Below are 22,320 nucleotides of genomic sequence, written 5' to 3'. Positions count from 1 at the left end.
GTATTCCATGTGAAAAGAGCTATTGACAACTCTGCTTGGTTGTAATTGCATATCTGTCTGTGTCTGGTGACATACTTGAGAAATAAAAGCAGGAATAAACTATACAGCTCTTTGGCAAGATAGCCAATCAAAAAGTGATGGCTGACTGTTTACCGTGACTCTACTTCCCTGCCACCTCACTCCTTGATTCCTTTAGTGTCCGTAAATCGATTGTTGTCTTGGCTTAATGGGATAGATAATTGCAAAGATTCACACCCAAGTTAGACAATATTAGAACATACAGTGCAGAAGGAGGCCATTTGGCCCATCGAGTCTGCACCAACCCACTTAAGCCCTCACTTCCACTGTATCCCAATAGCCCCTCCTAACCTTTTGGTCACTAAGGGCAATTTATCATGACCAATCCACCTAACCTGCACCGTTTTTGGACTGTGGGAGGAAACCTGAGCACCCGGAGGAAACCCACGCAGACACTGGGAGAGCGTGCAGACTCCGCACAGACAGTGACCCAGCGGGGAATCGAACCTGGGACCCTGGCGCTGTGAATCCAAAGCTAGTGAAGCAAGTTTGAAGTAAATCTGATCACAAATCAGTAAGAGTATTCTATAATCCATATAGCAAAGTACCTACATGAATAGATTGTTGGAATGTGAAATTAGTGTTTGGTATCAGCCAGGCAAACTCAACCCAGTGGACTCGATTGCCAACAGTCAGTGCTACTAGTCATGTGGAAAGGACTGCTGAATAACATCTTGACTACGCAAGTCTAAATGCAGTGCCACACCAAAACCTGCTGATATCCAAATGACAACATAAAATCAGATGTGTTAGAATTGTGCATGACTTTTGATGAAATCATTAAAGTAGAACAATATTGGCAAGAGTGCAACTGCAAACCAAATCACTCGCAAACTACTATGTTCGGAATGAGCTCACCATTACAACCACATCCAATCCCATGTTGGCAAAATGCAGTGTACTTCCACAACTATTAACGGTATGAAGGTCACTAGCGAATTGTCAAAACCAGACAATTTCTAGGAACTGACATCATGCTAGAGCATGACATTAATGTCCACCATGTCAAACAACCACTTTGTGATCCTCGATGTCTCGACCAACTCCCAGGATTATGGATTTAAGGTCATCCTTGTTTTTGCAGATTTACCCACTGGTAAACACTATCACTGCTTACAGCTGGTCCCCAGTTGTGGAAATGGTCAACTTCAATGAAAGCAAACATCCAAAGTTTGACCACATTTTCATCTCGTTTTAAGTTGCTCAAATGGCGGAAATTGACAATGAACCATAAATTTGCAAACTTTATTAAAATTTAAATATTAATTAAAATATGAAATTTGTAAATTGGGGTTTCACCTAATGGCAAAATTGCATCTATTGGTCAAGAGCTAATGGAGAAACAGATTTGTATGTATTTTGAAAAACACCATCTGTACATCCACAGCCAAGACTAAGTCGTGGAGGCAGAGGCAAGTGCTGCATCACTTTTTTTTTCGCAAGTACAGGACAAGTGACTCGCTCAACTACTGGAAAGCTCCTTCTACACACCTTTTAGGCAGCACGGTAGCACAAGTGGATAGCACTGTGGCTTCACAGCGCCAGGGTCCCAGCTTCAATTCCCCACTGGGTCACTGTCTGTGCGGAGTCTGCACGTTCTCACTGTGTCTGCGTGGGTTTCCTCCGGGTGCTCCAGTTTCCTCCCACAGTCCAAAGACGTGCGGGTCAGGTGGATTGGCCATGATAAATTGCCCTTGGTGACCAAAAGGTTAGGATGGGTTATTGGGTTACGGGGATAGTGAGGGCTTTTTGGTCAGTGCAGATCCGATGGGCTGAATGGCTCTATGTTTTCACATGCTATCTGCATGTTCTGCTGAGCTAACCTGATCGGGCAAAGTTGACTGTTTCAAAGCAACTGTTTTCAGTTGGTGAACAAATCTTGTATTGCACATGATTGAATGCACATGATTGAATGTATTGTTAAATTAGAAGTTAGAATATGTAATGTTACTAGTGAAGTCAAATGTTTAAGTCTAATTTGTTTACACTTTTGGAAACTAACCTCAATGATGAAGAAGGGGAGGGATGTAGTGTGTAGTGTTTTGAAAAGTGCAACTTTCATCTTGTTCACTTGAAGCTACCATACGAACGTGGGTATTGGGAGCAGGTGTAGGCCACTTGGCCCCTTGAGCCTGCTCTGCCATTCAATAAGATCATAGCTGATCTAATTGATTGCAGCCTCCACTCCACATTCCCTCCTATCTCTGTTAACCATTCACCCCCTTATCCCCCTTATTTATTCTATAATCTATCTAGCTCTGCACAAATATACACCAGTTACACACTGCCTTTTGAGGAAACAGTTCCAGAGATATTCAGCCCTCAAAAATTCTCCTCGTCTCTGTCTTAAGTGACCAACCTATTATTTTTAAACAGTAACTCCTAATTCCAGATTATTCGACAAGAGGAAACATCCTCTCCACCTACACACTGACCATACCCCTCTGGGTCAAGTCGCCTCTTGCTCTAGTGGATACAAACCGAACATCTCCAACCTTTCCTCATAAGACACACTGCTCATTCCTGTTATTAGTCAGGTAAAGCTTCTCTGAACTACTTCTAACCTATTTAAATCTCTCCTGGAGACCAATATTTTACACAATAATCCTGATATGGTCTCGATGCCTTATGTAACTGAAGCATAACCTCCCTAGTTTTGTAATCAATTCCCCTCAATGATAACATTGACTTTTTTTACTTGCTTGCTGTACCTGTACACTATTCTTTTTACTAATATGTACCATCTATCATTTTAATTACTTTCCACTGACCAAACTCTCCTTGTTCCACTGAGCCCTTGCTCAAAACCTGTTTTCTTTTATTTTTTATTTGCTCGTGGGCATTGCTGGCTATGCCAGCATCTAATGCCCATCCCTAATTGCCATCGAGGAGGTGGTGAGCTGCCTTCTAAACCACTACAGTTCAAGTGGTTTAGGTACACCTACCAAGAGTTTTGACCCAGTGACTGAAGGAATGGCAGTATAGTTCCAAGTTAGATGTAGCTGGAGGACCTGGGAGGTGTTGGATCTTCCCATGTATCTGCTGCCCTTGCTTCAACGTGGTAAATGTCATGGGTTTAGAAGGTGCTGTCTGAGGAGACTTGGCAAATTGCTGCAGTGAAACTTTAGATGGTTTGCATTGCTGCCTCTGCATCCGCAGTGGTGAACGTTGAAGGTGGTGGATGGCGCCCAATCAAGGAGTATGCTTTTCCCTTGGTAGTGTTGAGCTTCATTAGTATTATTGGAACTGCACTCATCCAGGCAAGAGGAGAGTATTCCATCACATTCCTGACTCGTGCCTGGTCGATGATGGCCAGGCTTTGGGGAGTCGGAAGGGATTTTTTTCTCTGCACAGAATTCCCAACCTTGTTCCTAGTTTTCATAGGTTATTCACACCAAGAACCGATTTGCTGTATGTTTCTGTCATAACTCTAATGCTAGAATATAATGGCTGTAGCTTTAGTTTCAACAACTTTTCACTGCTCAAAAGATTGTGTGGTGAAGAGCTGGCAGTTTTCAAACTATGTCACTGCATTTAAATGGTTCTTTAACTCTTATCTGAATGCACAATGAGCCTTTCCCTCGTCAATAATTATATAAAATGGTGGTGGCACAATCCGGTTCTGTCACTTTTTTTTTAAGGACAACTGGATGGTTATTTCCAGCTGAGCCATTGAATAACTTGATTACTGTTTTGTTGCTCTATATTAACTCATCTTTTATTTTGCAGCCAAAGAACAGGAGGAAGACTACTGCAAAGCCAAATATGATGACTCCACGTATGAGTCTGGAAGAGCTGTTGTCTGACTCTGATTCTAATGCTGAACCTGAGGATGATGATTGGATCCCCACTAAAATGAAAGAAAATAAGAGAATAAATTCAGGGGTATGTCTTGTGCATTTAAATCTTATTAGTTTCCATTGTACTGTTTGCATGTCTAGGAGTTCTGGTTCCATGTTCTAGCAAATTCACATGTATTATGTTCTTAAGTTCTGTCCTCTCAATGCAAAAAAGGAAGATCTGGATCAATTGAAATGGAAATAGGATGGTAGCAGCTCATTGTGAGGGGAAAACATCTTGCATTCTCATTTCTGATCTGTTCAAGAAGTGACAAAAAGCACTATTTCCAGAGTGCCAATCTGCTTCAGGCAGATGTTATACGTACCAGGGTGTACGCTGTCCTTTTTCAAGATGTTGTTGTGAAAAGGACCAAAAACGAATTAAAATTGTGGGGTCTGTAATAGCAAAAGTGCTTCCCCCACCTCCAAAGTGGGCTGCTTGTCGGCATACCCCAATCTGGACCTACTTTGTTACTGGCTGGCATGCTGCCTGATTATTATGCTGGGCCGGTGATGGTAAGCTGCAGCAGGGTGCATAGCTTGCTCATGGTGATAATTAGACCCACCCTCAAAATGGCCAGACCACTAGATTGGGTTTGTGTGACTTCAGTAGAGGTAACAATGAAGAGAAATTAACAACGGGTTACTGACTCTTGTCACCCATTTGCACTCCAGCAAGTTATCTGACCAGTTCAGGAGAATTTGTTACTTTTTTTTCTACAGTGTTCCTGCAGAGGTCGCTGTGCCAACAAACAGTGCAGATGCAGGAAGAATAAATTAGACTGTGGAGACCACTGCAAATGTGTTGCCAATCATTGTCACAATCGTGTAAGCATGGTGAGAAATTTTGCCTTGGTCATTAATTTCCTAAATTCTTTTCTTTCCTACTTCAATGCTTATGTTTATGAAGACTTGCTGTTTTATCTAGAGTGGGATTGCTTTCAAATCAATGATACTCTCTTCAGCTTCAGACTTCGTTTAATTTCTTCCACATTCACCTTTATTTTGCACAGTAAGAAGTCTTACAACACCAGGTTAAAGTCCAACAGGTTTGATTCAAACACGAGCTTTCGGAGTGCAGCTCCTTCCTCGGGAAGGAGCTGCACTCCGAAAGCTTGTGTTTGAATCAAACCTGTTGGACTTTAACCTGGTGTTGTAAGACTTCTTACTGTGCTCACCCCAGTCCAACGCCGGCATCTCCACATCATGACCTTTTATTTTGGACTCTCATTCTGACTTTCTTTTTCATTTGGTGAATGCTCCTTGACTAACCTTGCATCTCCTTGAGTAATTTTAATCTTCCTGCCTTTATCAGCTTTCATAGTTGTGGGGATGACCTCTCTTCCTGGGTACAGGTTCAAAAGAGTCACAAATTCCAGTCCTCGAGCTTTCTCATCTAGATTGTGCCTTTTGACAAGTTTTTTGATTTGAGCAAACATCATTTTAAGTAGTCATCGCCTTTATTTAGTGCAGCTGTGAATTTTTCACCTGTGATGACTTTATCTATTCACATGAATTCTGTTTAAAATGTAAAATGACAAATGAAGTACTTTTCCCCCCTAATTTTTCAAGCAAGCCTTCAAGTAGCAGATTTTCTCAAATACTATAATCAGTGGGCAAAACACAGTACTTTAAGTGTGTGCATTGTCATTGCAGCAATGAGCTCAAATCCTATGGGCTGGTTTAGCACAGGGCTAAATCACTGGTTTTGAAAGGCAGGCCAGCAGCACGGTTCAATTCCCGTACCAGCCTCTCCAAACAGGAATGTGGTGACTAGGGGATTTTCCCATAACTTTATTTGAAGCCTTCTTGTGACAATAAGCGATTTTCATTTGATACCCCTTTCAAGAACCAATGAACTGCTGCACTCTAGATCAATGGTCTGTAAATGTTAATCTAGTGTTTGCTACAATTACACTTAATGAAGAGTTATCTTCTGTAGGAAATTTAATTCCTTCGGTACACGCTTCTGAGAATATAGAAAGTATAACTGCTTGTCACGAGAATCGATATAACCATTCTGGATTGTTGCGAGAGACTAGCCTGAATGTGGTACTTGAAGATTTATTTAATTAAAACCGTTTATAGGACTGTAATTCAATTATTTTTCAGGAGTCCAAATTGGCAAAAGTACTTTCAATTCACAAACTTGCCTCATTTGCTCTGCTTTATAACTCTATTCCTTTTTCTTTAAACCCCACCACCATATTTTTAGCTTCAAGATGTGCTCACTGAAAATGGATCTGACAGATCATTTAAACTAGATGATCCCACTGAATCAGACTCTTGCTTCTTTGAGCCTGTCAGCGTCACTTCTGATAAGGTAAAAAATTTAATTTACTGAAATTATAAGTTGCATGAGAGAAAACACCATTGGTCAATGCTTCTGCCATTTAGTGATCAATAAGTTATGGCATTGTCAGCTTTCCTTTTGTGTGGCCACATTTAATGTCCGAATGTTATATAATGCCAAAGTGACAATGAAATGTTCCACTTAACATTAACTAGAAAAAAGAACTGAGAGCATTGTTGCTAAGTTTGCAGATAGTACAAAGATATGTAGAGGGACCGGCTGCGGAACGACTTGGACATGCGAGAAGTGTGAGCAAAGAAGTGGCAGATGGAATACAATGTGGGAAAAGTGTGAGATTGTGCATTTTGGTAGGAAGAATAGAGGGATAGACTATTTTCTAAAGGCGGAATGATTTTGCAAATCTTAAAGCACAAAGGGACTTGGGAGCCCTTGCTCAGGATTCTCTTGCAGCTAACATGTTGGTTCAGTTAGCAGTTAGGAAAGCAAATGCAATGTTATAAATTTCGAGAGGGCTAGTATATGAGAGTGGGGATATACTCCCTGGGGCTCTGAGTCAGGCCCCATTTGGGATATTGTGAGCAGTTTTGGGCCCCGTATCTAAGGAAGGATGTGCTGGTCTTGGAGGGGGTTTAGCGGTGGTTCACAACAATGATCCTGGGAATAACTCGAGGCTTCCTTCTGCACTGTAGGGATTCTGAGTGATGGGCTTGTCATAGGAGGACTCTGACTGTACTCGATGGAGTTGAGCAGGATGAGGGGAGGATCTCATTGTAACTTACTGAATACTGAGAGCCTAGATAGAGTGGACGTGGAGAAGATGTTTTCCACTTGTGGAGACTAGAACCTGAGGGCACAGCAAACTGAAGGGCCAATCCTTTGAGATGAGGAGGATTTTCTTCAGCCAGAGGGTGATGAATCTGTGGAACTCATTGCTGCAAAAAGCTTGGAGGCCAAGTTACTGAGTGATAGATTCTTTATTAATAAGGGGGTGAGGGTAATGGGGATGAGAAACACATTGATTGATTGAATGGTCTAATTCTGCTCCTAAATGTTGTCCTCGGATAAAATCTTAAACTGAGATCTCATCTGCCTAGTTTAATTTTTAAATGAACATTAAAACTGTCTGCCATTGCACATAAACTTAATGTTCTGGCTAATTATTTCTTTTTTAAAAAAAATAATAATTATTGGAATTTTTTGAGAAATATATATCAACAAAACAATAATCACAATAATAGTAATAAACACCCCCCCGGCACACGTAACAACGCATATAAAAAAAACCCCAAACCCAATAAACAACAGAATAAATTAACAAGCAAATTAACTTAAACACTATCCCCCTAAACCCCCCCCCCGGATTGCTGCTGCTGCTGACCTAGTACCTTATCGTTGAGCCAGAAAGTCTAGGAAAGGCTGCCACCTCCTAAAGAACCCTTGTACCGATCCCCTCAGGGTGAATTTGACCCTCTCTAGCTGAATGAATCCCGCCATGTCGTTAATCCAGGTCTCCACGCTCTGAGGTCTCGCATCTTTCCATTGCAGCAAGATCCTCCGCCGGGCTACTAGGGACGCAAAGGCCAAGACATCGGCCTCTTTCGCCTCCTGCACGCCTGGCTCCACCCCAACCCCAAATATCGCGAGTCCCCAGCCTGGCTTAACCCTGGATCCCACCACCCTCGACACCGTCCTCGCCACCTCCTTCCAGAACTCCTCCAGTGCTGGGCATACCCAAAACATATGGGCATGGTTCACTGGACTCCCCGAACACCTGTCTTTGCCCCCAAAGAACCTACTCATCCTAGATCCGGACATGTGGGCCCGGTGCAGCACCTTGAACTGGATGAGACTAAGCCTCGCACATGAAGAGGAGGAGTTCGCCCTCTCCAGGGCGTCCGCCCATGTCCCCTCTTCAATCTGCTCCCCCAGTTCCAGCTCCCACTTAGCCTTCAGCTCCTCTACCAACACCTCCCCCACCTCTTGCATTACCTGGTAGATGTCAGACACCTTCCCACCCCCGACCCACACCCCCAAAAGCACCCTATCCCTTACCCCCCCGTGGGGGCAACAAAGGGAACCCCTCCACCTGTCGCCTAGCAAACGCCTTGACCTGAAGGTACCTGAACATATTCCCCGGGGGGAAGCTCGAACTTCTCCTCCTCCAGTTCACCAAGGCTCGCGACCCTCCCGTCGATAAACAGGTCTCCCAACTTCCTAATGCCCGCCCTATGCCACCCCACGAACCCGCCATCCATGTTCCCTGGGACAAACCGGTGGTTCCCCCCTGCAGCGGGGCCTCCACCGAGCCCCCCACTTCCTCCCTGTGTCGCCTCCACTGCCCCCAAATTTTGAGGGTAGCCGCCACCACCGGGCTCGTAGTGTACCTCGTTGGAGGGAGCGGCAGTGTGCCGTTACCAGTGCCTTCAGGCTCGTGCCTCCACAGGACGCCATCTCCATCCGTTTCCATGCTGCCCCCTCCCCATCCATTACCCACTTACGTACCATCGAAACGTTAGCCGCCCAATAGTACCCAAAGAGGTTGGGCAGCGCCAGCCCCCCCTCTATCCCTGCCCTGCTCCAAAAAGACCCTCCTTACCCTCGGAGTCCCATGCGCCCAAACAAATCCCAGAATGCTGCTGTTCACCGTCCTAAAAAAGGCCCTCGGAACAAAAATGGGGAGGCACTGAAACAAAAACAAAAACCTTGGGAGCACCGTCATTTTAACGGACTGTACTCTACCCGCCAACGACAACATGTCCCACCTTTTAAATTCCTCCTCCATCTGCTCCACCAACCTATTAAAATGAGCTTGTCCAGAGTCCCGCAGCTCCTAGCCACCTGAACCCCCAGGTACCTAAAACTCCTCACTGCCCTCTTTAGCGGGAGCCTACCAATCCCCCCCTCCTGATCTCCCGGGTGTACGACAAACAGCTCACTCTTTCCCAGGTTCAATTTATATCCCGAGAAACTCCCGAACTCAGCAAGAATCTCCATCACCTCCGGCATTCCCCCCACCGGGTCTGCTACATACAACAGCAAATCGTCCGCATACAGCGACACTCTGTGCTCCTCCCCACCTCGCACCAAACCCATCCACCTCCTCTGCTCCCTAAGAGTCATGGCAAGAGGCTCAATTGCCAGCGCAAAAAGCAAGGGGGACAGGGGGCACCGCTGCCTCGTCCCACGGTGGAGCCTAAGGTACTCGGACCTCCTCCCATTTGTCGCTACGCTCGTACAGCAACCTCACCCATTTAATAAACCCCACCCCAAACCCGAACCTCTCCAACACCTCCCACAAGTATCCCCACTCAACCCTGTCAAAGGCCTTCTCCGCATCCAATGCCACCACAATCTCCGCCTCTCCTTCTGCTACTGGCATCATTATCACATTTAGCAGCCTTCGCACGTTAGTGTTCAGCTGCCTCCCCTTCACAAAAGCCGTCTGATCTTCATGTACCACCCCCGGCACCCAGTCCTCTATTCTAGTGGCCAAGATCTTCGCCAGCAACTTGGCGTCTACATTCGGCAGTGAAATCGGCCTGTATGATCCGCACTGCAAGGGGTCCTTTATCACGCTTCAGGATCAGGGAGATTAGCGCCCGAGACATCGTCGGGGGAAGAACACCCCCCTCCCATGCCTCGTCCTAACCAACAGGGGGCCCAGCAGGTCCGCATATTTCTTATAGAATTCAACCGGGAACCCATCCGGTCCCGGCGCCTTCCCCGACTGCATATGGCCAATCCCACTGACCAGCTCCTCCAACTTGATCGGCACCCCCAGTCCCTCCACCTGCTCCTCCTGCACCCTTGGAAATCAGAGCCTGTCTCCTTCTCTCCATACTCGTAGACCGCTCCCTGTGCCTTTCTCCACTGTGTCTCCGCCTTTCTGGTGGTCAATAAATCAAACTTGGCCTGCAAGCTACGTCGCTCCCCCAGCAATCTCTCCTCCCGGGCCTCCGCGTATCTCCTATCCACACTCAACAGCTCCTCCACCAGTCTCTCCCTCTCCCTATGGGCTTGGCTGGAGATCAGCTCCCCCCTAATTACTGCCTTCAGAGCCTTCCACACCATCCCCACCTGGACCTTCCCAGTATCATTGACCTCGAGGTACCTCTCGATACATCCCCGAACCCTCGTACACACCTCATCAAGAGGGGCTGTTTAGCTCACAGGGCTAATCGCTGGCTTTGAAAGCAGACCAAGGCAAGCCCGCAGCACTGTTCGATTCCCGTAACAGCCTCCCCGAACAGGCGCCGGAATGTGGCGACTAGGGGCTTTTCACAGTAACTTAATTTGAAGCCTACTCGTGACAATAAGCGATTTTCATTTTCAGCCAACAACCCCACGTCCAGACGCCAAAGCGGGCGCTGGTCCCGCACCTCCCCCATCTCCAGATCCACCCAATGCGGAGCATGGTCCAAAATCGCAATAGACGAATACTGTACCTCCTCCACCCTCGGGACCAGTCCCCTACTCAAAACAAAGAAATCAATGTGGGAATACACCCTGTGCACATGGGAGAAAAAAAAAAGAGTACTCCCGAGCCCTCCGCCTCCCGAACCTCCAGGGATCCACTCCTCCCATCTGGTCCATAAACCCCCTCAACACCTTGGCCGCCGCCGGCCTCCTGCCTGTCCTTGAACTAGAACGATCCAGTAGGGGATCCAGCACTGTATTGAAGTCCCCCCCTCCAATGATCAAGCCCCCCACCTCCAAGCCAGGAATGCGGCCCAACATACGCCTCATGAAACCAGCATCATCCCAATTTGGGGCGTACACCTTAACCAACACCACCCTCTTCCCCCTGCAGCTTACCGCTCACCATCACGTATCTTCCGCCACTATCAGTCACAACCTCAGATGCCTCAAACGCCACCCTCTTCCCCATGAGGATCGCCATCCCCCGGTTCTTCGAGTCGAGCCCTGAGTGAAAGACCTGCCCTTCCTCAGACAGACCTGGTCCGCCACCTTCAGGTGGGTCTCCTGGAGCATGGCCACGTCCGCCTTCAGATGCAAAAACACCCGGGCCCGCTTAACCGGCCCATTCAACCCCCTCGCGTTCCACGTGATCAGGGGGCACCCCGCCCCCCTCCCCCGTCGACTAGCCATAGCCCATCGACTGCTCACCCCTGGCCAGCACCCATTCGGCCCGTTTCCCACGGCGATAGAACCTCACCCCGACCCGCACCAACTCCTCCCTGGCCAATCCAGCAGCAACCCGGTATTTCCCCCCCCCCCCCCCCCCCCCCAAGGCTAGGACCCCTCCTAGCCGTGACTCTCCCTCCACTGTACTCCCGTGAGCCAGCTGACTTCTGCTGACCCCGGCAGCTCCCGCTCTAACTCCAATCCCATCTGATATGAGGGCCCCCCTCCTCCCCTGCATCAGCTGCTTGGCACCGCTTCAGCGCGGGAAACCCGGTCTAATAACCATGCCCCTCGCCACCAGCTCCACCCCCTCGTCCCGCAGCGCGGGAAACCAGAGAAAAGCCCGCGCTTTCACATTGCCCCAAAGCAGCTCCCAAACCGCAGTCCCAACCCAACCACCAACTCCATACAAACAAAGACACAGATCAACCACAAACCCCAGTACCCCCCTTAGAACACAAAACCATAACCCACATTATCCGAAAGCGAGAGATAAAACAGAAACAAACAGCCCGCTACAGCATAGACAATTATACAGAAATAGAAAAACTCCCACAGCCCCCAACCTCTAGTTCGAGTCCAGCTTTTCAACCTACACAAAGGCCCACGCTTCCTCTGGGGACTCAAAGTAGTGATGCCAGTTCTTGTAGGTGACCCACGGACGCGCAGGTGGCAACATGCCGAACTTCACCTGCTTTCCATGGAGCACTGCCTTCATCCGGTTAAACCCGGCTCTCCGCTTGGCCACCTCCGCACTCCAGTCCTGGTAGATACGCACTACCGAATTCTCCCACTTAGTACTCCTCACCACCTTGGCCCATCGGAGACCACACTCCCAGTCACTGAACCGATGGAACCGTACCAGCTCCACCCGTGGGGGTTCATTCGCCTTAGGCCGCCTAGCCAGTACTCTGTGGGCCCCCTCCAGCTCCAGGGGCAGATGGAAGAATCCTGCCCCACCAGCGAGTTCAACATCACGGCCACATAGGCCGGCAGGTCCAATCCCTCCAGCCCCTCCTCGAGGCCCAGGATCCGCAGGTTCTTCCTCCGTGACCGAAGCTCCATCTCCTCTAACCGATCTTGCCACTTTTTATGAAGCGCCCCGTGTATCTCCACCTTCCCCACGAGGGCCGAAACCACCACCTCGCAAGAGGCCTTGCTCGTCTTCACCTTCAGGGATTCCAACAACTCCCCTTTCAGCTCCGTGAAATAGCGCAGGAGGGCCGCCTGCTGTTCCTCAGCCCACTTCCTCCACTCCTCAGGGGCTCCACCGGCCACCATTTTGTCCACCTTCCCCCGCTTTTCCAGGGGAGCTGCTGCCGTTTTTCTCCTCGCCCCACTTCGAGTCCGCACCATAAATCCCGGGGGGTTTTGCTCCAGACCCCTTTATCCACCGGGAATCGTCGAATCAGCGTCGTTTGGGGCCCTTTAAAAGAGCCCACAAGTCCTCTTAAAGCGGGAGCTGCCGAACGTGCGGCTTAGCTCCGCATAGCCGTAACCGGAAGTCCCTGGCTAATTATTCCTACCTTGCCAACATTAGCACCAGAAAGGGTCTTGTTACGATACCCTGGGCTAGTTCACAGTCACTCCAGCCCCACAGGCTCCAGAGTTGCAACACAAGTGAATTCACCATAAATTCTTGTAGAAATACCTGAAATATTTGGCCCTTGGTTCTCCAATAATTTAGTTACCAGGTTTGTCAGTCTAAAACAATTACTGTTTATAACTAGAACAAATATGAAATATGCAGTAAATACAGCTGTTTAATGTCAACTAATTCCCCCTTAACTGCCCCACCCTCTGCCTGTTCTGCAGGGAGGATTTTCAGATCCTGGTCTCTGCTTGCATCAGCCATTTCTGCACAGAGTTGGTTCTCGGTGACATTTTTTTTTGTGTGAAAATTTGGTGGTTATCTCTGGAGAGAAAAAAAAGTGGGGGAAAGAGAGCTTTTCTCCCTTGGCTCCCAAAGGCAAAACTGGGCCTCTTGAACCATTCCAGCGGGAATGCAAACAGAACTGCCTTCTAAGCCCATTCTTTGATGACCCAGATAATTGATGTCACTGGTGGCCAATGATGTCAGTCTAAGATGGCACAGGCTTCTGGGTTTTCCTGTTTGAATTGTGTGAGCTGCTTTGCCTTAAAAGTTACAGGTCCACCAAACAGCCATGGATCAAAAATGTAACAGCAGAAATAAAAGAAAGGAATTATGGGAATAAACAGAGAATCCTTGCAGTCTCTTTGCATTCATGTATATGTACATAATTGCTGCTGCATTTGCCTGGCATGTCACTACACAATAAAGTACCTTTATTGAATCAAAATTGTTGACATAAAAAATGGTTTACAGGTATAACTTTTCCTAAGTGGCAATCGAGGTGGGAAATGGCGTGGTTTGTGTATATTGTAAAAGCTAGAATAAGAATGAATATTACAATATCAACTTCCATTAAAAGTCCCAAGGCTTCTGAAGCATTATAAAGCAAAACATGACACCAGTTTAGTAGTGCACCATGGTTAAAGCGAGGTTCTAAGGAACATTTTACAGCCAGAAGACAGACCGGGTTTAGGGAGGGAATTTCAAAGCTTGCGGCCTAGGGTGTCAAAAGTACAGTGGCGTGATGGAAATCTGAGGAACTCGAGGCCAGAATTGAAGGATGCAGATATCCAGGTTGTGGGAACTGTTGAGTGCTTCATGGGGTGGGAGAAGACGCAAATTTTAAAATGGAGATGTTTCTTAACCGGAAGGCAGGCAGGTGTTTCTTAACCGGGAGGGTGGGAGGCAGGCCAGTATTTCTTAACCGGGAGGCTGTCCGGTGTTCCTTAACCGGGAGGGAGGCAATATAAGCATTGGGATGATGGAGCCTTGAGTGTGAATAAGGATATGGACAGCCGTTTGAATGGCCTCAAGTTTGCTGAAGGTAGACTGCAGGTGACCATATGTCTGTGCTGTCACTGGCAGTGGGTCAATGGTGGTGCAGATCAAACTCTGCCTGAAAGAACACCGTTTTTACTGTCTCCAACTTGCTGAGGGTGAGGGTTGGGGAGGTACAGGTTCTATGACTGAGGAGAGGGGGTTACTATACAAATCAAAAACAATTTGTGGTTGGAGGAATCGTGCATGTGCCAGCAGACTCTGCTGAATTATGTTTGTTTTATGCAACTATTGAAAGTTTGGATGGAAGAGGAATTTCTAAATCAAACTTCCTGTTCTTCAGTTTCTGACTGACATCACCGACCTCGGAGAGACAAAGCTGAAGTTAATTCGTAAACCACTGGAGGCTGAAGATTTGAACAGCACCAGCATCAAAAAGAAGAGAACTCTGTTGAACTGCAATACCAGTTTCTTTAATGGATATTCTTCAATCTCTGAAGGTGTCGAATGAGTGACTCTTCTGTACATAAAGTGCATCTTTGTTTTATTTGTTTGTGACTTGATCATTCCAGGAAGCGGATTGCTGTACAGTGAATTCAACTTTCTTATGGATGACCACCATGATTGTTTTACTGTCCATATTTTCTTCTGTCAATGTCTTTCTGTCTGTATTTTCTCTGACTTTTGCTTCCTTCATTTTAGTTTTTGTGTGCATGCGTATTTAATAAGGTTTCTAGAAATTAAACTGCATCTAATCCGAAAAGCCACAGAATTGACCAAGAAATGGAAACGGTCATGCTTTCAGAAACCGTTCTAACCAGGGTATGTTAATTACTCAGAGGTTATACTCTGATTAGTACCAGTTGCTAACTAAGGAGGAAAGAAGAGTGTTTTACTATTATTTTGATAGATTTTTTGGACATGACACTTATGTTTTTTCCACTTTGGAAAATAGATTGTTAGCATTTGATTTATTTGCCCTCGGAACACAATTTAAAGTATTGAATATGTCTTAATATAGTTTGATTAATTGCAATAAGGAAAAGCATATAGTAATCTAGGTAATTCGCTGGCCCCTCAATCTGAATAAATTGTTCCTTCTATGGAAGGACATAGTAAATGTAAAGGTTTGTTTTCTAGCAATTTCCTATCCAAATCTAATGTGATACTAATTATCACAACTGAAGTAGAAAGATAATAGATAAGCCATTGGCATCTGGCAAAAGGACAAAATAACTTTTCAAATGGAGACTTGCTATGTTTGGGAATTACCTGTTTGATATTTACTGTATTCCTTTTATTTTCTGATTTATGGTATTGTTTTTTGCCAGACTATTTCAGTTGTAATATTTTTGGAATATTAAGACAGACATATTTTAATTTTGTAGTTACAGAAGTCAACTCTACCATGATACCATAATTCTCTTCATAATTTAGTCAGGAATTTGACTTTTTCAATGTAAAAGACGCAGAACCAAGTTAGCAACGTTGTTTTTGAGTCTGCAAAAGAAAGGCAAGCACCACTGGAAATTATTTGGCAAGCACGCTGAAATGTGTAGCTGGAACACCTTCTGAGATTGTTCTATCCCTAGATATGCAGTATGTTTACCTTACAAGAACATAGAAGATAAACTTTAAAAAAAAAAAATTTTTAATCCACAAATATGATTTAATCTTCAAATTGAAATAACTTTTTCCAGCACTGTTTTTAATCTCATTGCTGTAGTTTATAAATAAAGAGAAGTGATTTAAGTTCTGACTGCTGGCTTCATATTTGCACAAATGTGTTTCTAACAAATAACTACAATGGTAATTTGGACATTTTAAATCTTTATTAGCTGTACTTTTTTAAAAAAAAATTATTATCTCGGGGGAAATTGATCTTATCCTGAAAATAATACGGAGTTCCTTCCAGTATATCTAGCTACATTAAGAGGAAGATTGTGTACGTGTCATTTATCCTGAAGATGGGTTTATGACTGCTAAGTGGAGGAATAGACTCTCTATTTTGAAAAGCCAGGTTTTTACATTTATGTATTTTACAGTTTAAAATCAATTTAAAGTTCAAGGAAAAAATGCATAATGATACTTTATGAAGTTGAAATAGTTGCAGTGCGTGAAATAGTTGCAGTACGTGACAACAATGTGACAGGTACTTTGGTGTCTTCAAAGCAAAGCTAGATTCAAAAAAGCCAAAAGAAGGTTGCAACTACCAGGTCCAAAACAGAAAAATAATCAAACCTTTAGTGCTCATGTTAATTTAGTGGGACCCTAGAGAATGCCAAAATACTTAATCTACAGGTGGAACCATGAACTGCTCAGAACTGAGCTGAGCATCAAGGCCAAACGCAGGTGGAGGAACCTGCCTTCCTGTGCTGGCTGATCTCAATGAATGGGATGTCATTCATATGCTACTGATTGTATTGTTGTAATATCTACCTAGTATGAATTCGAGGGGAAAAAAAATCTTTGAACAAAGATGCAAGAGATTCATTTGAGCACCAAGACTGAGGCTTAAAGTAGCATGATTAAGTATTGCACAAATGCTGTTCATGCTGGCATTAGCTGACTAAAGCACCCCCCCCCCCCCCCCCCCCTCCCCAAATCATGGACTTAGGCAGCATGGTAGCACAGTAGTTAGCACTGTTTCTCCAGGGTCCCAGGTTTGATTCTCGGCTTGGTCGCTCTGTGTGGAGTCTGCAAGTTCTCCGTGTCTAAGGGTTTCCTCCGGGTGCTCTGGTTTTCTCCCACAATCCCGAAAGACGCGCTGTTAGGTAATTTGGACCTTCTGAATTCTCCCTCTTGTGTACCCGAAGCAGGTGCCGGAATGTGGGAACTAGGAGCTTTTCACAGTAACTTCATTGCAGTGTTAATGTAGGCTTACTTGTGACTAAGATTATTATACTCTGAGCATGTGGCTCTGTTCAGGTGCAGTAATTGAGAAAAATCTGATCATGGTCCTTTTCTGCATTACCATCAACATCTACAAAAAGAAATGGATGGTTGAGTGAAACAACATGGTGTGTAGTATAACTGTCAACCTACCTTTGAGCTAACCCATGTAAGAAAGCTGGACATCTTCCACTTGTAAAAGGTAACACATTAGCTCTTGGTTACTTTTACAAATCCAATGTTATCTGAACTGTCTTTCTCACATGCATTTCCTCTGAAATCTGAGCAAACTTGAGATGCGACTAAGTACAAAACCTGCTTTATTTCACAGTATGATGAAAATACAGGAGTGCTGTTATAATGGACTCAATTCAATATATGCAACTTCACTTTGCATATTATACAAATTAAAGAACATGTAACCCATATCCATGGCATCTCTCTTACTTGACAAGCTGACTATTAACTATCCTCTAGCATTTCTAACCTCTTAGGTTTACACAGCAGTGTTTTTCAATTTTTTTTTTCTGGGGACCTATTTTTACCAACCAGCCAACCTTTGTGGCCCACCTTGTTTGTGCTGACAAAAATGGAGGAAATGGTTGGGTCCCTTTTGCCCACTGGGGGGGTGGAAATCTGCGAGCATATTTTTTTTAAAAAGCGGCCGCACTGCACGTGCGTGCCCGATCATCGGTACGCATGCGCATAGTTTTGCGCATGCGCACCAATTATCATGTAGCCAAATTTTTTTTTTCTGTTCCTGGCCATTTTGAAGGTGGCTCACAGGCGGCATTATTAAAAGCCAACTGTTGCACGTGGATTTGCGTGATCTGAGTGCACCGACGGATGGCTGCACAACCCACCCGTGGGTCGTATCCCTGAGTTTGACAATGCCTGTTGTGGAGAATATATTGCACAAAAGATTTGGAAAGAATTACTTTCAATGTTAAACTTTTAAAAATAAATGGGCCAAAACCTCCAACTGATGCCAGAAAGTGATGGCCTATTGGAATTATGGAAAACTTCATTGAAACCTCCCTGGCCTGTCAATTTCACAGGGTCCTTTAAACCTTCCTGCTTTACCGCAGCCAGTTCAGTTTAAAAAAGGGTGTGGCCTCAGAGTTCACCGCTGATCGAGGACACTCGGGACTTTTCTGGCGCAGGCTACAGGCAGCGTATTGTTTCAATTGTGTTTTTTAAAGTAAGTGCATTAAACTCTTGTAATTCCAACAGGCCATCACTTTCTGCCACCAGTTGGAACAACAAACTTTAACAAACCTAACCAATGCTGTAGGTTACCTCTTTCTTCCATCTTGTATCTCTTTGTTCATGCCAATAAAGGAGCAAATGAATTTATAATACAAATGAATATGGTGATTTTTGATTGCTGAGACATGCTACATTTCTCATTCAGCAATTTACAAAAAAATAGGTCTTTCACATCAGTTTCTTTACCTTTTTGTTGTAACTTGTGTGGAAAACATTGTCCTGTAATTTCTGGCTCCCCCGCATATTTGAGGGATACCCCAAAGATGGACTGGGAAATCTCTCGCAAGTTCCCAGGGAAGTGTTTATGCTGTAATTGTCCAGAAGAGCTAACATCCCCTGGATTATTGCAGTGTGCTTGGAACCATCTGACAAAGCAATTTTAAATCCTTAACTTTGGCTGATCCAGCCAGTGATATGCAAATAGTTACCCTGAAAGATTCCGAAGAAACTAAACCACCTCTTAACTTCAGTGTAACTATTGTAAAGGCTCAGACAGCCCTGTAAGTAACCCCCACCAGCTGAGTAATCACTGCCTCCTCCTCCTCGCGCCCCCCCCCCCCCCCTCCCCCGGGGACACTCATAACTCCCAGTCCTGAGCTGGCAACCACCCCCACCCCGTCAAATCTCATCCGTTTATCGGGGCACTTATTTTCCCTGACAGTCAATTTCACTGGGTTCTTTAAACCTCCCTGCTTTACGGCACAGCCAGTTCAATAAAATAACCTCAAGATTTCCACTGCTAGACTACACTAGGGACACTTGCTGCAGGTTCCAATTAAGTTTTCTAAAGGACGTAAACGCTTTAAACTCTTGTAATTCCAACCGGCCATCACTTGCCAGCGTCAGTTTGAGGTTTTGGCCCATTGATTTTCAAATGTTTAATGTACCGCAAGGATCTGTTTTGGGGCCACTGCTGTTTGTCATTTTTATAAATGACCTGGAAGAGGGTGTAGAAGGATGGGTTAGTAAATTTGCAGATGACACGAAGGTCGGTGGCGTTGTGGATAGTGCTGAAGGATGTTATAGGATACAGAGGGACATAGATAAGCTACAGAGCTGGGCTGAGAGGTGGCAGATGGAGTTTAATGCGGAAAAGTGTGAGGTGGTTCACTTTGGAAGGAGTAACAGGAATGCAGAGTACTGGGCTAATGGCAAGATTCTTGGTTGTGTAGATGAACAGAGAGATCTCGGCATCCAGGTACATAAATCCCTGAAAGTTGCCACCCAGGTTAATAGGGCTGTTAAGAAGGCATATGGTGTGCTAGCCTTTATAAGCAGGGGGATTGAGTTTCGGAACCACAAGGTCATGCTGCAGCTGTACATAACTCTGGTGCGGCCGCACCTGGAGTACTGCGTGCAGTTCTGGTCACCACATTATAGGAAGGATGTGGAAGCTTTGGAAAGGGTTGAGGAGATTTACTAGGATGTTGCCTGGTATGGAGGGAAGGTCTTACGAGGAAAGGCTCAGGGAATTGAGGTTGTTTTCATTAGAGAGGAGAAGGCTGAGAGGTGACTTAATAGAGACATATAAGATAGTCAGAGGGTTAGATAGGGTGGACAGTGATGGTGATGACCAACACGAGGGGACATAGCTTTAAATTGAGGGGTGATAGATATAGGACAGATATCAGAGGCAGTTTCTTTACTCAGAGAGTAGTAGGGGTGTGGAACGCCCTGCCTGCAACAGTAGTAGCCTCGCCAACTTTAAGGTCACTGGATAGACATATGGATGAAAATGGAATAGTGTAGGTCAGATAGGCTTCAGATGGTTTCACAGGTCGGCGCAACATCGGGGGCCGAAGGGCCCGTACTGCGCTGTTATGTTCTATGTTCTACATTGAAAGTAATTATTTCCAAATATTTTGTGCAATACATTCTCTCTCTCCCACCCCCCCCTCCCAAAATTGAGGTATGATATTATTGATATCAGCTGGATGGTACCCATGTGTGATGATCAGTTGATGGTTGTGATATATATCTCACTCAAATAGCCTGCCAATGGTAAAAGCTACACAGCCCGTTCCAGAGTTGACCAGCATTTAGAATTATGTTTAAACTAAATTCAGCACCTTCAGGAGAGGAGAGAAAAAATAAGACTGAAGCAGTGGACAGAGGAAAATAATTTAACCTAGAAGATGATTCTCATTTCTTCACATCAACAAAGCCTTTTATAGGTGCTGCCTTGATCTGTCAGGCCTTGTTAACTCTCAGGCCCCATCCTGCCAGAATAATGTTCCAAAGATGTGCAGGTTAGGTGGATTGGCCATGCTAAATTGCCGTGTCCAAAAAAAACAGTTAGGTTATGGGGACAGGGTGGAGTTGTGGCCTTAATTAGGTTTTTCTTTCCAAGGGCTGATGCAGACTTGATGGGCTGAATGGCATCCTTCTGCACTGTAGATTCTATAGTGCAAACCATGGTGGCAGACACACAAGGTGCTAGAATGTCTGGAGTGAAAACTCAGCTGTGCGTCTGGAAAGACACATGCTGGTTTTCAGTCTGAACCTAACACTGCTGGATTTTGTGAAAATTCCGCCGCTCCTGTGTCTGTTTTGAGTGCAGCTGCAATAGGGTTGCCACCCCATCAGGAGATTCCAGGAATTTGTTTATTATTTACAGCACAGAAGGATCTATTCGGTGTGTCTGCACCTGCTCCCAAAGAGCAACCTAGCTAGTCCATTCCCCAGACTGAGCCCTCTAAATTAATCACTTTTAAATATATATCCAGGTCTCTTTTGAAACTTCCTATGGAATCCACCTCTCCCAGGCAACACATTCCAAACCCCAACAACTGAGTAAAGAAGTTTCTCCTCATCTCACTCCTAGCTCTCGCTGACCATCTTGAAATTGTGTCCCTCGTCACTGACTTGCCAACTAGTGGAAATAGAATATCTTCCTTTACCCTGTCAAAATTGTTCAGAATTTTGAACACCTCAATAAGGTCGCCTCTTAATCTTCTCTGCTCCAAGGAGAACGATCCCAATTTCTACAATCTTTCCTTGTATCTAAAATTCCTCCTTCCTGGTGTGGAGATGCCGGCATTGGACTGGGGTGAGCACAGTAAGAAGTCTTACAACACCAGGTTAAAGTCCAACAGGTTTGTTTCAAACACGAGCTATCGGAGCGCAGCTCCTTCCTCAGGTGAGGAAGGAAATGTGCTCCGAAAGCTCGTGTTTGAAACAAACCTGTTGGACTTTAACCTGCTGTTGTAAGACTTCTTATTGTGCTCCTTCCTGGTATCATTCTAGTAAATCTCCGCACACACTCCAGGGCTTTAAAATCCTTTCTTAAATAAGGTGTCCAGAACTGAACACAATACTTCAAACGTGGTCTGACCAATGATATGTAGAGGTGTAGCATCACGTCCTTGCTTTTATACTCTATACCTCTTATTTATAAACCTAGGTGCTATCAGCCTTCTTAACAACTGTTTCAACTTGAGAAAATCATGCACCTGAACCCCGAGGTCCCTCTCCTCCTGTACTCCTTCAAAATTGTGACATTGAGCCTATATTCTCTTCACATGTTTCTTCCACCAAAATGCATTACCTTGTGTTTTGCTGCATTGAAGTTCATCTGCTGGGCATCTGCCCATTTATCCAACTTGTCAATGTCCCTCTGAAGTCGCTCAGCGTCATCCTCAAAATTCCCTATTCTCCCTAGTTTAGTATCAACTGCAAATTTAGAGATTTTACCCTGGACGCCAAGATTAATCTCTGGGCCAAATGCTATGGGCAGTCCCATGAGAAATTTCAGAGGACGATTAAAAATTGTTTATTCATTTCATTTTCTTTTGAATAGATTTGTTGGTTAAAAATATTGGGGAACGAGATTATAATGGTAATTTGGCGCGCTGGTGCCACCCCTTAGCCTCTGGCCAGACTTTCCCCTCCCTCCCATTGCCCCGTCACTT

The 22,320-nt window shown here is 45.2% G+C and overlaps 1 protein-coding gene across 1 annotated transcript in view; it reads left to right on the top strand.

Moving 5' to 3' along the window:
- Positions 1-16,007, top strand: part of kif4 (kinesin family member 4) — a 99,016-nt gene extending 83,009 nt beyond the window's left edge. The window contains 4 exon segments of the mRNA XM_038775033.1: positions 3,808-3,963; positions 4,641-4,754; positions 6,133-6,240; positions 14,592-16,007. Of these exon segments, the coding sequence (XP_038630961.1) occupies positions 3,808-3,963; positions 4,641-4,754; positions 6,133-6,240; positions 14,592-14,759 (546 nt within the window). The 3' untranslated portion in view covers positions 14,760-16,007.
- The last annotated feature ends 6,313 nt before the right edge of the window (positions 16,008-22,320 follow it).

The sequence above is a fragment of the Scyliorhinus canicula genome, chromosome 17 (genome assembly GCF_902713615.1).
Source record: "Scyliorhinus canicula chromosome 17, sScyCan1.1, whole genome shotgun sequence".
NCBI classification, from domain to species: domain Eukaryota; kingdom Metazoa; phylum Chordata; class Chondrichthyes; order Carcharhiniformes; family Scyliorhinidae; genus Scyliorhinus; species Scyliorhinus canicula.
Note: the sequence above shows the minus strand (reverse complement) of the source record. Positions and strands in the feature narration are given on the sequence as shown.